General features: G+C 41.3%; 1 protein-coding gene across 7 annotated transcripts in view; it reads right to left on the reverse strand.

Moving 5' to 3' along the window:
* LOC310995909 (muscleblind-like protein 1) overlaps nucleotides 1-18,361 on the reverse strand; it is a 72,917-nt gene that overhangs the window by 43,541 nt on the left and 11,015 nt on the right. For all 7 annotated transcript variants that reach the window (XM_083985111.1, XM_083985116.1, XM_083985113.1 and 4 more), the window contains exon 2: nucleotides 8,102-9,157. In XM_083985111.1, the coding sequence (XP_083841237.1) occupies nucleotides 8,102-8,275 (174 nt within the window). In that variant the 5' untranslated portion in view covers nucleotides 8,276-9,157. The remainder of the gene's footprint in view (nucleotides 1-8,101; nucleotides 9,158-18,361) is intronic.

Here is an 18,361-nt window from a genome sequence, read left to right on the forward strand (position 1 = left end):
GTACTGTTCTAATAATGTCCTGACAAGCATTGTTTTTTCTATGTATAAATATGTATGTACAGTATGCTGCCCTACAAAGCAAAAATACGCAGAGTTCCGAACTGAGAAAAATGACTTTAAAGTTATCCTGTTGTCCAGCCTAAGTAGTTGTAGGTAGATTATTGGACATGAGGCAGTTTTGATACTTTGTATTAGCTTATTCTTTGTACATATTAATTCTCATATTTGATTTGATGTTTTACCCCTATTTTGCAGTTACTGTATTCTTGCTTTGTATTACTTGCCAAAAATGTGGCACCATACCAAGCAAAAAGGCAGTAACTGCAGATTCTTCAAAAACTATTCTGTCACAACTTGTGCTCTAGGTGTGTTAGATACACTGTATTTGGACTAATTGGAAACATTTGTTTCCCTGAACATGGATATACCAAACCCAAAGTAGTCTGACCATTTTAGGCCAATATTTTCCACCCGGAAATTCTGGTGCTGAAATTGCTGCTTAAAGTGTCTCACATTCCTAAGCTGTATCAAGGCCCAAATTAGGACAATTTATTTCGAATAGTACCACATTCTTATGTGTGAATATTAGATTAATGTGTATCTGGGTGTGTTTATCTAATGTATCGCCTATATCTACAACAAATCACATTAACTTTAAAGCACTGTCAACTTCACTTTGAAGCAATAGAGGCAAGTTAGGCTAACTCCAATTCAACAGGGCAGAACTAAATGATTCTGATTGAGTAATGATAATGAGGAAATATTGGAAATCATAAATATATTTTTATATTCAGAAGAGGAAACCGGGGTATGGGAAACATGGAAACAGTAACTTCACTCTGCGGCAACACGGTTGTTTTTATGTTAAGTAAAACAAAGCAAAAGTACAGTTACTGACAGAGTAACGGTAGTTACTGCCTTCTTGCTTTGTTTAGGGCTTTTTGCAGTTGCTGTAAAAACGACTACCCTTTTTCTCCAAAACGACACACATTTGAGATAAGATATTTTGTCACATAACAAAGGATGCCTTGAATGTCATGAAAATGATAATAACTAATTTTCGACCAAAAATGCAGTTACTGCCTTTTTGCTTTGTAGGGCAGTATGTGTGTGTATGTGTGTAAGTCATTAGACAATAGGAACTTTGTTGAGAGAAAACCTTGGTATGGATGAAAGCCACTCTCCAGCCATGACGACCCTTCGAAGAAAGTGTGTTTTTCTTTGGTGCTATTATTGTGCTTCATACACAACTATTCAAAATCTTAAAAAAACACAAACACAGCACTGGCTCCATTTTAAAAGAGATTATGCACGTGAACAAGCTGTTTAAAGGGATTACAGGTGCTGAATAGACAAGCAGCATCACCACAAAAACAGTATTACTGTAAGGCCCCACCGTGTCGTTTTTCGACCTTAAAATAATGTTTCCAAAACTCATTTGATATACAGTACTGTGCAAAGGTTTTAGGCAGTACAAGTAAAGTGACGATGCTTTCAAAAATAATGCAATCAAGTGTCTTTATTTATCGATTAACTTGAAGTTCAGTCATGAGAAGAAATCTAAATCAAATCATAAATTGGTGTGACCACATTTTCTCTTTTAATCAGCACTAGTTCTCCTTCCAGTTTTTCAAGGTACTTGACTGGCAGGTTGTTCAGGCACCTTGGAGCCATAGTTCCTGTGTGGATTTAGGCTTTCATCTGGACTCTGTGGGGGGAATATACCATCTGTTGCAGGGCTCATGTTCTTCTTGTCAATTAAAATAGTTATTTTTGACACTGGCTGTAATATTTGGGTCATTGTCATGCTGCAGGTTGATCAGAGGCCTCTCAGATGGTATTGCATAATGGATAGGAATCTAAACATATGAAGTGCCTAAAACTTTTGCACAGTGCTGTACATGCATAGCAACACGTTGTCACTACACTCAGGCAATAACAACAATTTTATAGTCCAGCTTTTCTAGAGCTGACCAGCATCTGTGACAACGATGTGACAAAGTGTTTTGCTAAATGGCCAAGACGCCTGAAACAGCACCTGTCTGGTCAGCCGCACATTATCCAATTTGCTGATCCAATCTCCATATGACACCGTTAAACCACTGCAGCAGTGTGAAATTAAAACCCTGGAGCACCAAATATAAGTCAAGTTTGGCTTCAGCAGCAGTCGGACGTCTCACTGGCCAATTTCAGTACTTCAAATACAAGGGGTGTTTGTAGAGCTTCTTTGTCGATCTTTGCTGTTCTGGCAACCATGCTAATCAAATTATACCCGACCAGCGCCTCATTATCAAAGACATTTCTCATTAGCTGCATGTTGCACTGGCTCTATACAAAGAGTCAGAATATAAACTTTCTAGTTCCTCTGCTGTCTGATTAGGTAATTAGCATAAATTAACAGCTGATGGTTAACAACACATGTATGATTTTTCATTGAAATAAAGTAGCCTAATATTTAATTACAGTTAGTTACAATTAGTTTTAGTGTTGATAATATTTTCTCTTTGAATTCAAGCATAACAGTATACATGGGGAGTTTGCATTCTCACAGATCAGATGATGAGGTGGTGGCAAACGTCTCTTGTAGGAGTTTCTTCAAATTAATTTTGTAGTGGGAACATTTTTCACCTCGTATCTGCAATTTAAATCATTGTGATAACTGAATCAAATATTTGCCAACATGTGGTCTTGATTATGGGCTGGAGGACACAGAGTTTGAATAGTGGTTAAATTAAAAAACTGCCACTCCAATTATTTTATGTAAAAGATCTAAATAAATAGTTTGTGCACCAACCTAGAAGAAGAGGGAGAAACAAGAGAGAGAAATACATCCTCAATGTATATAGCTCCTTCAATGCCAGCCTTGTCCCCGAGCATCCCCCTTACACACATGAAGTAATCACTACAAATCTATATCCCAGACCACTTTGATGATTTTCATGTAATGTTGTTTTCTGGGAAACAAGTAAATTGGTAAATCCTCAGCGGGCTTGTTACACTTCATGTAAACATACAGTAACAAACCTCATTCAGGGTTTAAATATAATCAGCACAAGAGGAAGAGGATCATTGTAAATAGAAGAGCAGAAATTGCACCAACCACACTCCTCGAAACTGGAATCAAATCTCCTTTATCTATTTCTAAAAGAATACATTCCCCATAGACTAAATTAATAAGCAAATTAGTAACTTTTGTCAATTCTGTAAACTTCTACAATCTACAAATTTGTCAGCTGTTTCACCATCGCCATAACCCACCCAAAATCTTTTCAGTATTTAATACAAGCCCTGTGGGATTGAAATATGGCTGTTAGTAAGATGCCAGTTTTATTCGTTTCACAGCAGACAGCGGCTTTGGACAGTTATAATGGATTTCAATAATGACGAGATTTTACGGCAGGGCAAAAATATCAAAATGTCCTTAGAAAAGGATGAAAATCTTAATGAGATAGCCAACCCACTGTCAGACAATTTCAGCCCAGCCATCATCGGCCAGTCCATCACACTGTAGTGGAGGCCCTGTGGCTTTTTGGCTCACTCTCACCTGTTTCCCATCACAGCTCAATGGTGAGTTTATTTTACTTAGTCAACCGAAATCCCCTCCAGATTTGCTTTATATTCACTTACAATGAAACCAGCTTTGTCTCCAGCTGCTAATAGCAACAACCTGCTGAATTCCTGTGGAAGGAGCTTGAAGAACAAGCAACTGTTGTTTGTCAGAGACTTGCACATTCAATGGTACGGAGGCATTCGGGAGTTTATGCACCCACCCCACTCTATATATATTAGCAATGCACTACTGAGAACTGCAAATCATTAGTAGTCATTATTCTTAAGGTGAGACCAGAAAAAGCATGAGGAGAATTTCTGAACGTAGGAAGGTGAACTGAGACAAAGGCATGTGCGACTGAGGTGAAATATCTTTTCTGAATCCACTTAATAAATGTACCGAGACTAAAAGGAAAAAAGAGAGGCTGTCGGAAAATAACAGAAAAGGGAATTCCTGGTGAGCTCTGGCACAAGCTCGCTTCACACACAAGCTTGACACGAACGTACCTAGCTTAGCAACAGTTTGTGAACATACACTATTAGTTGTTTGTAGTGAACAACCACTAAGTCACAGTGGAGCAGTCGAATTCATGCAAATAACTTGAGGGGAAAAATGAGCTTTGAGATTTAGAGTTTTGTCTAAACACACCTTTCGGCAGCCAAAAGTTACTTTTCAGGAAAATAAAAAAAAATCGAGCTTTAAGAGTTTGAACAAAGAAGCAATGCAGAGGTTGAACTATCAGAGCTGAGCCAATTCAGTTTGATCAGCAACACCAACAAAAAAATCTTTAGCTGCATTCCTGCTGACTGAAAATGAAAAAATGAATTCTCTGTTTTTATGATCTTAAATTTGCGCCTCGACTGTGTCCTCACATGTGTGCAAGGTTGATTTTCTTTTTTTAACCGTTTGCTTCCAGGCTGGAAGGGTCAGTTTTCCTGCAATGTCGGCCAATCCTACAGAGGCAGCCTCTGACTCGTTTCCTGGTCGCCTCTATCACTCCATCCCCTGTTACGCCACCCATCAAATGGAACTTTCCACTAACGCCTTTTCTGAGATAACGCTGAATGACTGAATGAAGTTTATGAGAGAAATGGGACAATAAAGACGTCCGTGTGAACAGGCATACTGGCAAGAACACTTGAGGCTGCGGTTTAAGAATGAAACAGATAAGGAACAAAGAGCATTTATTAAATCTGAGAAAGGCATTTGAATGCAAAGAGAGAGATGGAAAAAGGCAAGAAAGCTACTCATGTGCCTTTCTATTCCTCCTGCTATACAGACTCCCCGACCCCTCCTTTGCCAGGCTGCATTGAAAAGGAATGAAGGCCGGGTGGTATGACAAATTGTCCAGGAGTGCAAAGCCACGTGTACCACAATCCATCCCTTTACTCCCTTTTTTTCCCCTCTCCACATCCTGCAGCCTGTCCTTCCCTATCCCCTTGCCCCTCTCTCCATGCCTAGCTATGTGTTATGAATTCATCTGCAGATAAAGCAGATCTATCATTCTGTCATGGAGGCAGGGAAGGGAGGTAGACTGTGGAATGCCCTGGCACCGAGAGCAGGGAAGGGCTCTAAGCATAGTGCTACGCTTCCTCGCACATTCCCTGCTGCACCCTCTCCGGCTCAGTCTGCTCGTCTATTTTCATGATCCATGCAGTGCCCCAGCAGGCCCCCTTATCCATTCCTGTCTTACCTGTACCAACCCAACCTGCCCCAGCAATCCGAACCAAGCAGCCCATAACTGTAATAACACAGTGCCTGGTTTAACAAGAAATCCCTCCCTTACCCCACTGGTTATAACCCCACAGCTCACCAGTAAAGGTGAAGCTGTGGCCTGGGCTGGCTTGACTGACTTCCAGCCCTGGTCTCCAGTTACACTGGATAACACCATGCTTGCCAATCAGATAGGAGACAAATTACAGGACATGTGCACAACACAGCAGACAGAGGACTAGGATCCAGAATCATTGCGCCCACTTGAGCCAAAATACCCAGATTGACTTCTCTGATATCGCTGTGTCCAACACATTTACAGTATCTGGAATAATGAGATAGCAGGTGGAAGTACTGCAGTGTGAGGTCTGTGCAGTGTGTGTGTGTGTATGCTGAGTGTGTGTGTGTGTGTGTGTGTCATCCTGCATACTGTATGTACATGCGCATGCACTTGTCTTCATGACCTTTTCCTCACTCTCTCACTATTGTTGGTAAATTTAACGTGCGAACTGATGTGTACTCAGTGTCTGGGCATCTGTGTAATTTGTGTTGGGCATCTTTATGAGGGATAATGTGTTAATTGTTTTCCATTGGTTTTCTTTCTTGCCTTATCGTCTCTTTTTAGTTGAAGAGGACTTCTGACTTTGTTTACCGTACTGTATATACTAAAAAGTATATATTTGCAAGAAATGTTGTTTCAGTTATGATATATTTCTTTTTTTTTTTTTTACAATATCTTCTTAATCTTCTAATATCACTTCCCTGGACAGTTTTCTTCCTCTATTTCCGCAATCACCTGAGCAACAATTTTATCAAAATATTATATACTGTATATAATTCACACTGTGACATATTACATATTGTTTATTGTTGACGAATTATATTTTCATATTTATATTTTGAATGTAGAGAGGTCATGTCATTATTTTTTACCATAAATTCTCAAATAAAAGTCGAGTCTCAATAGACGCTGGTCCCCTTCACTGGCCAGGTCTGGCTACAGGTTTGTCTCAATAAGAAGCCGGGTCTATTTCTATTTTCTGTTCTTGTATAAAATCTCTCAAAGCCCATTATCACACGTTTTAACAGTGTCTAAGCTGCTTACTTATTTATTTGCTCATTTAAGCCCATGGTACGACCCGAGTTATTTGTATATATTTTCAACCTGAACCCGGTCCGAACCAGTGCATCCGGTCAGGTTGGTCAGGTTGGTCAGGCCTGTTGAGAACTCTGACCGACCCAAGAACAAGTCGATGCCGATTAAACTTACAAATAAATAAAATGAATTAAAAGCCTGTCCCATAAGCCAGTTCAGTTCAGCAGTTGAAGCAAATAAAAGCCTGGCTTCTATCCGAGAACTACAGTATTTGTGAAATGAAGAACAGTTACATAACAATTTCCTGCTGGGGATTGATAAAGTATTTCTGATTCTGATCATTAAAGTAAGTAAAGGGATCTTGTATACAGTTTTTAAAAAGTCAATTGTGTTGAATATTTAAGTTTATGACAAAATATCTGCAAAGTTATTGACATTTCCATGAGGCTGAGCCATATTTTGTGTTTAGCTGCTGATGTTTGCATGCTAATGCCCAAAGGTAAGATAGGAAGACTGGTAAACATAATGTCTGACATTAAGAACATCATCGCAGAGCTGCTGTTGTCTCCAAGTCTAATTAAAGTTTGTTTGTCGCCTAGGCCTGAAAACACGTGAGACTCAAGACGCAAACCCCAGTCTCCAGTGTCAAGCTCATCAACCACAACACTTTCCAATGACTTGGGTGCAGTAAAGAAATATCGCTCTTCCTGGACAGACAAAAACAGACTCCAAGCTGCAATAATGTTTCAAAAATGAATGACACAAAAATCTAACTCAGTATGAATAATGATTGATATTTTGACCAAGCTAAAATCAAGCACTATTTACAGTCTGTTGACACTTTAAAGCCTCTACTCAGCTGTGATTCTAAGCATCAGGTGAACTGTTATTGCCACGATGAATATGTATCGTTCTGTTCTGAATCCCTTGACACAATATTTTTGTTTTCTGTCACAACTTCAAGGCCTGATCCTTTCTATTTCCCTCCTTTTTTTTCATCCTTTCTTCTGTTTGATCCCACCCCACCACCAGCACCGGCACCACCCACTGAGAGAAAGAGAGGAGCTGCATAGTGGGAGTGTGTTGTCTCAGTGCCAGGGCAAAAATAGACAGTAAATTACAGAGCCTTCTGAGAACACCCCACTGTGCTGCATGACCTCAAAATAACACACACACAGACATACACTCACAGACTCACATATAAACATGAAATGCACTGTATGCTGTCCTACTTCCATATTTCCCAGTCAGCCTGTTGACTTGACCATCACCCAGAAACTTTCACAATGTGCAAACAGACACTTCAGCGCTAAAGGTTGTGTGCAAGTTAAGGAAACTCTGAGTCTGATTCACAGATGTTAATGTGATTATGGCCACGTCTCAGCTTACCAACACACACACACACACACTCTCTCTAAAAGGTATCATAACAGATATTGTATGTATTTATCCCCTTCCCATCGCTTAACTTCATGCTGCTCTTAAGAAACTATGTCTCAGTAGTAAAACCACTGCTGTTTGCTTGCAACTGAAGAAAGATTATTGTTCTCTGAGGAGTAGGGTCGCAACTAGTGACATAGGTTTCCCTGATCTTTTCTGCATCAGGGCCTGAGTCTGGTAAAAGCCCAAAGAAAAGCTTACAACATTGTGAGACAATGCTCGCCAACCCTGCGAGCTAGAGGAAGGAAAAAAAAAGAAAAAGAAGGGGATGAATGAATATCACAGGTGTTTGTCATACTCACCTTGAGTGAGTCAAAACAGGCAATGACTCTGCCATTTTCCACTTGACAGCTCTTGGCAGGGTGGGCGAACTTGCATTCGCTGTCCGGTCGTGAACATGTTCCTCTCTGGAATTCCCGACAAACCTCCAGCGTCAGCCACTTTGTGTCCCGGATCGGTGTCATATTCACCGCCATTTTGAACCAGGCAGAAGGGGGCGATTGAGGGGAACGGATATCCAGCAAATGCAGTTATGTGTGCGTCTGTATGTTTCTAATGACACTTGGATGGATGAGAAGAATGAATAAGTAAATGACATGGGGAAACAGCCAGTTTTAAGGGTTTTTTTGTCCTGCAGCTCTGATTCTGAGGTGAAGCCTGTGAGGCCTGGGTCTTGCCTACCACCTGCAGTCCATCCTAAGAGTCTGTTCGGGGCTGTAACAGGAATCCTCCAGCGCCTGTCACCCAGGGCCTAGGCTGGTGACGGCCACAGAGGTTTGCTTGGCAATCCCTTGCTTTCTCTCTCTAACACACACTCACACACTCTCTCTCTCTCTCTCCAGTTCTCTCTATCGCCTCGCTCCACAGCTGAACTGTCAGATGAGATGAATGGCAAAACACATTATCGATTGAGTTGGCCCATGATGAAAAGATGCAGGGCTGGAGTAAAGGAGGAAGGAGGAGGAAGAGGAAGAGGCTGAGAAGGATGAGGTGGAGTTGGCTGTGGCGGAGGAGGGGGGGACAGCGAAGAGACGATCTCCGTCTGCTCACAGGAGCCGATAAAAGCCGCCTGTCTTCAGTATCAGGCTCTGTCCGCAGAGGGGTGGGGAGTGGTCGACTTCCACACAGGAGGGCTGGATGGCATGGATGTAGACAGGTCTGGCTGGCGGAGAGAGCAGAGGATGGATGGAGGGAGGCGGGGAGGTGTCAGTGGCTCAGTGGATGAGGTTGGCAGTCCTGGCAGTCCTGGGGATCCTCGTGTGGCTGGCAACTCCAGCAGACATGGACAGGCACAGAGGCAGAGGTGGCTTCAGTGGAGCCAAACAGCCACAGGGGTCAGCGAAACAAGGCACTTCTCTCTGTGGAGAAGGAGGGAAGAGTGTCAGTGGAGGGGTCAACACACAAACACACACACACACACGCACACAACTCAGGCACACACATTTGGATTCATACACACAGCTTCATTCGAACATGTTTTCCCATTCATTCCCTCGCTCTTTCTCCCTCAGAGCGGCCCTAACAGAGACTGCCAGGCTCTCAGCTGGAAAATCAAATCAAATACCATATCGCTAACTGTAAAGCTCACGCATTCAGGCGCGGACAATTTATTTCAAAGGAAGGCAGTGAGAGAGTAAAAGAATGTGACAGAAGGACAGAAAGTGTTTGTTTGTTTGTTGGTTACATGTGTGTGGGTGTTTTATGTAACAATATTAATTAAATATTAATTTTACTCACAAAAGATATAATTAGAGATAATCAACTTTTAAAACTTTATTACAAATCATATTTAACAGGACAAAAATAACAAAGTGCATGAAATCAAACCATTACACACACACTTTGGCTTTCATAGAAAACTCTTCATCTCTCTAATGGATACATAAGCCATAATTTCAAAACAGCTGCAATTAATCCTCTCCAGTGTTAAGAAAAAAACAAGAGGGCCTGTGTTGTGAAAGAGAACATTGCAAATTAACAAATGTTAGAGGATCAGACTATCGATCAGTGAGTTATCAATCCGCTCCATCCCTGGTGAGATTGGAAATGGCCAATCTGCTGGCTGGATAGCTCCAGCATCGGTGCTGGCAGGTGGCCAGGTAAGACAAGAGAGATACTGATGAGATGAGGTCACTATGGAGGAGAGAAAGAATGTGACAAATCTTTTCTCTTTTTTATTGCTGGATTCTCCTTAAATCCTCTCATCCAAAACTCTCTCTGACCTCTTTGCTCACATCCGGATGTTGAAAGAACAGACTCCTACAGCTGCTACACTCACAGTAAGTGCCCTCAAACCTACGTCGCCCATGCAGTTACATCACTCTCAGGTCCCCCACACTCTAACAGATGTACAGTGATGTTTTTTGTGTGAATATGCAGCGCTGAACTCATCTTTTTATAAAGCAGGGATCCAGACAGAAGATTGTGGGCAACTTTAAAAGGACCTTATTTATGGTATAACGTATTTGTTATTCACACAGTAGTGCTGTACCTAAATATGCAAGAATACATAACATCTAATATCTACCTCCACCTAACTTCTGATCTACTGTGTTATAGTTGGGGGCAGATGTGTGTTCATAGCTCCACTAACAGTCATGAGTCAAAAATGCAGATCGGAAGAGGGTGAGCTTTTCCACAAAAGCTACTTGTCACAAAATAACAGTGAAACCTACTGAGCATTACAGACTGATTATGATTAACACTGATAGAGCATGAAAGCACTGATTTTGTCCTGATATGAAATGTCCAATGCTACAAAAAAACTGGCTTGAAGAAAAGTGAGGTCAAAAAAGGAGGAACATGAGAGAAGAAGGAAGAAATAAAAATACTCCTTTGGTCAAACATTGATTGCTTATGTGTCATACTCCGGTCTCCTATTTAGGCCAGTCACTGACCCAAACTACATTTTCAGGCCAAAGCTGATATTTTGGGCAGTGTTTGTGTGTGTGACTGTGTGCATGTGTGCGTGTGTGTGTGTTTATGGACACGAGCAACAGGCCAGGGCAGCCCACTGTATCTGGCAGGAAGATTGTGGTAAGGGAGAGAATACAGACAGGGTTACTATTACCAGTGCATTAAATATGGAGTGGCAGAATCCGTCCTCTGCATGGCTGGCCTTTCTCACAACCTGACCTCTGCTGTCACTTTGTCTTTTTCTCTCAATTGCATCTCAAAATCCCACATGGTCAGTGGCATTTCCTGTACCCAAAAAAAGGAAGGACCACCTACATAAAAAATTTCACAAAATGTTTAGTTTATTTTTATTTTTTTCCAATGTTGTTTTTCAACTTGGATCGTTTCTATGCGTGTTTTTAAGGTGTGTGTTTATTAATGTGTGTCTAACTTCATAAATACACTTCAATTAGGGATTCACTGATCCAATGCAACACTGTTGCTTACTGACCTGCTCACCGAGTGACCTTATTGGTCAGATGAACAGGTTATTTGTCATCGTCATATATAAATCAGTTACATTGACTCAAGTGGACTACTTACAGTATACGCTGCTGTGACAAATCTCAATAAAGACGGGAACAAAAATATTGTTAAATCAGGAAGTGGTACCGGCAGAGCTGAAGTACTGGGAAGTGTGTTGGAGAGGAAAATGTTGAATCAGTATATGTCTAATTTTAAACCCCACCCTACAAAGGCTGAAGTCTGCTAACATGCTGTAAGGTGTAATTTTCACTTTGGTAAGACTTTACTCTCACCGCCTGTTCAGGAAACACAACTCTAAAGCGTTCCAAATAAAACTCCATTTAATGAACACTTGTCTTCAAGTCTGTCCAAGAAATTTGTAGCAAATTACACGGAGAATCTTTTGTTTTGCTGAAATGTGCCAGATTACCACACTGCATTAATGTATTGTATCTATCTATCTATATTGGACACCTGAAGTTCCCGTTTTTGGCCAGAGATATTGTGCACACGCTGCCACCGAGGAAATGTGAGTTCAGAGAGAAAACCCACTAAATACCCAGTAGTGCTGCACTTTGGCATGCACATAAAAAAGAATATGCTCAATTTAAAATGACTGCATGAATGAAAAGGAAGCAAATAGCAGGAGAATGTACGCAAATTAGATTAGACAAACTTGCCCTAGAGTCCTAAGGCAATGTCATGCTAGTTTTCTCAAGGGAGTAATGTTTTCTGTGGCTTTTCATACAGTTCTTGCATAATACCCCTGTTGGAAAGAGCTATGATAAAATGATCCATGATGTTTAATATCAAATAAAGTAGATTTAATAAATTGGGCTCCACCTACATGTATTATAACACCGATATATCTCGTGCCAAAATCTTCAACGGAATGAATACCAAAGTATTAAACACATTTTAAAGCCAAGAGTGAGTGGGACTAGGCTCACGTCAAAACAGGATTAAAACTAAGGGGTAGAAAATGTGAGAAATGTCTCTGCCGTTGAGGAAATATATAAATAAAGGAGTCATCAATAAGTATCTTAGCATGTGTGAATAATGCATGTGGCCATTTCCCGTAGCCAGAGGCAGGAGATATTATTACACCATCAGATCAAGGTAATAAGTTGGAGAGGAGAGGGGGGGGTGGAGAAGGCTGGGGATATTACGCACCCCCCCCCCCCAATTGCCTAACGCCCAACTCCCTCAACACACAAAAACAGCAGACACACTCACACATATTAAAAGTATAAAGAATAAATCTTGCCTAAACATTTCCACTCACGCTTGACCAGCGTCAGGTGTTGGCATGTGGTCCACACAATGCGGAGTGTAATGCCAAGTGTCACTGGGGTTCATGTATCTCCTTTAAAGAAAGCCACCTGATCCGGTGCTAATCCTCCTGCTAAATTGGTGCCACTCGTTTAGCCGAACTCTGGATTATTTCATGTCTATTACAACTCACCACGGAAAAAATAAAATAGTTTTAGCCTCCAGTGACACCACAGCTGCTGAAATACTGACTATTACACACACTCGGGAGTTTCATAATTTTCACATATACTACATGGATTTCAAATTGTTCACAGCAAAAACTGGATTTTGTTCATCATCCTTAATCAATAAACAGGATTAGGAGTTTCAGCTATGTTAAAAGCTTTGAGACACTGTATTCAGGCACAGTGGTGCTTTGAGCTAAATGCTAACATCAATGCGTTAACACGCTGATGTGCTGATGTTAAACGGGTACAATACTCAGGATGTTCATGTTTGTGGAAACAGTGAGGCTGCTGTGAAAGTTTTGATTGAATTTTATACTCAGAAAGCGAAGAATCGGGCAAACTGAAATTCTCCTTGAGAGGGACGTAAATGTTTGGACCAGCTTTCATGGTAATCCCTCCAATAATTGTTGAGACATTTTGGTCTAAATGACAAATGTTGTTGTTAGAAAAGTCAGGCAAACAAAGTCAGTGAGATCCATCCTGTGGGTGCCATTAATGTCCATGTAAAATGTCATGGGAATCTATTATATAATGAATAAATAATATTTTAATTGTTTTGATAGTCAAGACCAAAGTAGACTCTGACTGAAGGAGCAATATTAGCATCTCTAGCATGGCTATAAATAATAATTATACTTGAGTTTTTTTTTTTACAGTGCCAAGCCAGCACAATTTTTTTTCTTTTTTTTTCTTCACAAATTAATGTAGTGCTTAGTGTAAGCCACATGGAATTACACTGTTACACAAGCCACAGTCAGCCCTGCGTCTGAGATCAACACACAGGTAGAAAGAATGAGGAAGAATGGAGTGAGCGAGCGCCACGGTTAGGAGTCATTTATTCACCTTGAATGACTTCCAGAGAAGAAGAAAAAGCAGGGAAAGGTGAAGAGAAAAAATGAAAGAAAGCTGGTTCCTGCATGTTTGATTTCCCATGGCTGACCTTTGAAAAATAATAGCCCAAGAAGCAGAAAGAGTGATGGTCACAACTTTGTGGACAGCAATAGGAAATAATTTGCTACAAAGCAAAACATTTCCAACAGGGTCAGAGTGTAAACTCTGATCTGGTGAAGTGTCTTTGGAGCAGCTGTCCAGCAATCAAAAGGTCTTGTTTGTTTAGGCGGCGAGTTGACGGCTCAGACATTCCTTAAGTGTTACAAATTCAGTAAAGGGATCAGAATCAGATTTGTATGCTCTCTCCCTGGGGATGTTGGGAAATATAGCTGATTTAGAGGGCATTGAAATAATTCAGCTGAAATGTAATTATGCAGCAAGTTTATACAACCGGTCAGAAGTCAGTGGTGTAAGTGGCCGCACGTTCCACAAAGCAAAAGGGAGAAAAAGGGAAGGAAGGGAGGGGAAATTCAGTAATGTGAGAGGTTAAAGGGCGCTGACTGCAGCAGCAAAAAGCAGATGCTCGCCGTTTCATATTACACCGCATCACCGGCTGACCAGGATATCATCTATATATGACCTGAGCTGCCCTTTATACTGATAGGAGCATCAGGGAGAAGGGAGGGGGGAGGGCTGTGAGGGACAAATAGAGTAAAGGAGACCAAAGGTGGTGACAGTGAAAGGATAGAGGCTAGAGAAAGAGTGATGGGAAGCAAACAGGGGTAATTAGTACAAGTTGGTAAGAGGCAGAGGTGGGTGTCTGGTAGTGAGAGGGGAAAACAAGGTGAGCACTGGCAGGTATAAAAGAGGAGGAATCAGAGGGAAGAGCGGGGAGGGGAAAAGCAGGCTTTTGTTCCATTTCAAAGCACTGCTGGCGCTCCACTGTGATACCATCTTGACATTTCTCATCTCTCTTCATTTATCTTTCTCTGATCCACACCTGTTCTCCTTTTCTGTTTCCCCTCACACACGTGCTCCAGTGTTTTCTGCTTCTTCTCTCCCCAAATCTCTCCTCTTCTTAGAAATCTGCTCGCCTTCCACTAAGTCGCACTCCGAGTATCATGTGACATAAACAACTTTGTGAACGTCTTTTAATAGTAGCTGTCCTCATTTTATTCGCCCACTGTCTCGGCCCCCTCTATCTCTCCTTCTCTGTCTCCCCTCTCTTTCCTTGTTCACACAACACCTTATGCTGCAGTGCCACAGTAATGTGCTGCAAGGTCATCATCGCCACGGCAACTGAAAAAGAAAACATGCTTAAAGCAAGGATAAAGTGGATGATGGTGTCAGGTCCCACCTGATATCATACCAGAATGGTTAAAATTATATGAAAGGTTTCAAATGCCCTATAAAAAATCTGAGCAGCATTGCCCATTAAACTCAGAGACGGTGCGCTAATGAGGCTAGAATGAGAAGCTAAAGTGGTGCGACAACACTAGCCAGAGACAACACTAGCCAATTCTATTTTAAATGACAGTCTGCACCCTTTGCACAAAAAAAGTTAAGTTTTTGAAAAAAAAAAAATAGCTTTGTTACAGCTGCTATACTGATGAACAACCTATAAGCTCAAAAACACTGCACAACTCACAAAAACCTTTGTTTGACTTTTTAATTATGTATCTATTGGCGGCTTATTTATTTATTGTTTTTTAAAATGCTTTTTTATCAGTATTTATTGGGTATTTTAGCATCTTGATTAGCACAGAAGCACTTTTAATATTGTAGCGCCCGACCGGACGTCAGAAGAATGACGAGGAGTTGGTCTCACCTTTCTTTATTATTAGAAACGCAACAGTTACTGTCGGCCGTAACTACGCCAAAATAACAACAGCGCCGAGTTTGTCTTACAGCTCTCCTTCATTTTCCGCTCACTCACTCTCCTATGCAAACACACACTCACTTCCTACACTCACCCCGCCCCCTTGCTTACTCATCCAACCACATACAGTACCTGTCTATACCAAACACGTTCACTGACAGTCAGAAATCACAGAACTTTAGAACACAGAACACATTATAACGGTAACATTACTGCAGGGTCGCTACAATATGATTTCATTTTAATTGAATTTTAACTTATAATTTATTTGTCTTAATTGCATTAATTGTCTTGGCTGTTTTGACTGGTCTTCATTGTTTTGAATGTTTGATTTTATTATCTTATGTCCTGTTTGAGGCTGACTGAAGTGGACTCTTTACACTTTAAAGCAGTACTAAAGAACTTTCAGTTTTGGTTGAGCTTGGCGGCACCAGTGGACCAAAGCGGTAGTGATTTGCCTGAAGGAAGACTCCATTTCCCATGAGCACTAGCGCGTAGCGCCGTAAACATTCTGATCTCCTGGTGCATGGAAATTAACAGAAGACGTCCAAACTAAGTTTCTGTTTCCAGCGGATCATTTCACAGTAAACACACATACACAATCCGACAGGAACGTGAGGCATTGCCTGCTCCCTCCTCGTCGTGGCTTGTGAAAGTGAAAGTGAAACTTAAGTGAGAGCCGGGTTCCTACCATCCACCTCAAAGTTGCTTAGTGCCAGTGAAGGCGATACAGACCCCCTCAGGCCATGACAGAGGTGTCATTCAACTTGTTGTAAGTCGATGTATCATCACAAAAGTTATGAAAATATTATATGAAGGTTGAAAAGATCCTTAGTGTTGGTTTAACTACAGAACAAGTTTACCTACGGATACAATAGAGTAGCCTGAACCTGAACCTAAACACATGTTCGGGGACAAGTTAGTTTAATACAATGCCGATCCCCTACGTCTTATCACTTACTCTAAAATTGGTGAGAAATGTTACCTTTATCAGCGCAAAATAACAAATCCTTCACCTTAAAAGTCTCACACCATCCTCCTACATTGTTTGGATGGCACTGGAGTCTCTGCCACTGGTTCCATTCATACGTGTCTAACCGCTCATAGTACATCCAAGGACAAAATACCGGATCGTCACCTTTACTACTCACTCACAGTGTTCCACAAGGTTCAGTCCTAGGTCCTCTACTGTTTATCATCCATATCCTTCCTCTTGGCAATATTTTTTGTTATATTGGTATCCACTGTCATTGTTGCCCCGATGACACTCAAATCTACATTACCACTAAACCTGACATTACACCTCATTCACTGTTTACAATTCATCCAGACCTCTGCTGCCAGAATGATCACTTTTACCAAGTCCTCTGATCACATCACACCAGTCCTCATTCAGCTCCAATGGCTCCCTGTCCAGCAACAGATACAATAGAAGCTCCTCCTGGTAACATTCAAAGCTCTCCTTAACCTGGCTCCCCCATATCTCTCTGATATGTGTTTCCCATATATCCCATCCCGTTCACTCCGTTCATCATCTGCTGCTCTGCTTTCCAAACCTCCATTTAAACTCAGTGCAATGGGTGCTCGAGCTTTCAGCTGCTCGGCACTTAGACTCTGGAACTCACTCCCACTACACACCCGTATTATGGACTCAATTATTATTTTCAAGTCTCACCTCATGACAAGTTACTTACTCCCTATTGCACCACGTATCCCACCTGTTTAAGGGGCCGTGTCCACCGGACGCGCTTTCAGCGGTCTGGGCGTCTACTTTCCATTCAGATCCTATGGAGTTCGGCGCTCACAGCGCTCAGCGCCCTTGGTGGAAAAAACGCTCTGGGCCCTTCCATTTTTGTCGCGGCGCTCAGAGCGCTCAGAGTTGAGATCTGTTCAACCTTTGGAACAGCACGCCGCTCGTCAAGCGGCTCGGACGTGAGACGGCTTGTTTTTATAACCTGGTTACTGCAGCCTTCTAAGAGAGATAGAGAGCGTGTTTGGTGGACACGGCCGTTGGTCGTGGGTGCTCAGAGCGCTAAAAGCACGTCTAGGGGACACGGCCCCTAATGCTCTTATTCGTTTAGTCTATATGTATTTTTTGTCATTTTTGTATGTATTTTTTTGCTTTTGTTTTTTATCTATAAGGTGACCTTGGATGTTTTGTTTAACAAATAAAATGTATTATTATTATCATTATCATCATTATTATTTTTATTATTATTATAACATCTGAAATTACTTTGTGATGTCACAAAATGTGAGGAGTTAGGTTACAATTTGTGCAATGTCACGATCGTGTACTGGTTCAACAGTCAAACTGGTGCCTGCACACTGATGTGACCGCACAGCGATAGAAACATCAACAACCTCCCTGAATGACAATTCAACCTGTGCCCAACTGCACTCAGGAAGATGAGAGGATCTGACATAGAGATATCTCACAGTGCTCTGTCAACAGAGCTTGACCCTGCCATTTTGCTGGCTGCTCGATATCATCCCTCACCCATATTGTCCAACTTCACACTTGAGCCATGTTTTCTCAAATTGGCACAAGTTCTGCCTTGTATGAGCTCAGATCAGTCAGGCTGGTCAACAAAACTATGACAATAAATATTAACTTTCCCTTCTCTATGACAGAGAAATGGCTAATGTAGAATGAGAGGATACAAAACAATTAAGACTAGGTTAGGTACATTTTGTTGATGAATGAACAACAAAAACAATTGAATAATTGTTTTATTCCAAAATTTGCAGCAACACACACTGAAACGCTCCTGATGTGTAAAACATATCTTTCACAGCCCTGAACTGTCTCAGAGATCGTCTTAGGTGCTTGACCCATTGCAAAACTAAGCAGCTTCTTTCATTTCAGTCACGTCATGTTTCTGCCAATAATTTTACCAAATGTCACTGTTTATTGGAAAGAAAAGACA

Source organism: Trachurus trachurus, assembly GCF_905171665.1.
Source record: "Trachurus trachurus genome assembly, chromosome: 13".
NCBI lineage: Eukaryota > Metazoa > Chordata > Actinopteri > Carangiformes > Carangidae > Trachurus > Trachurus trachurus.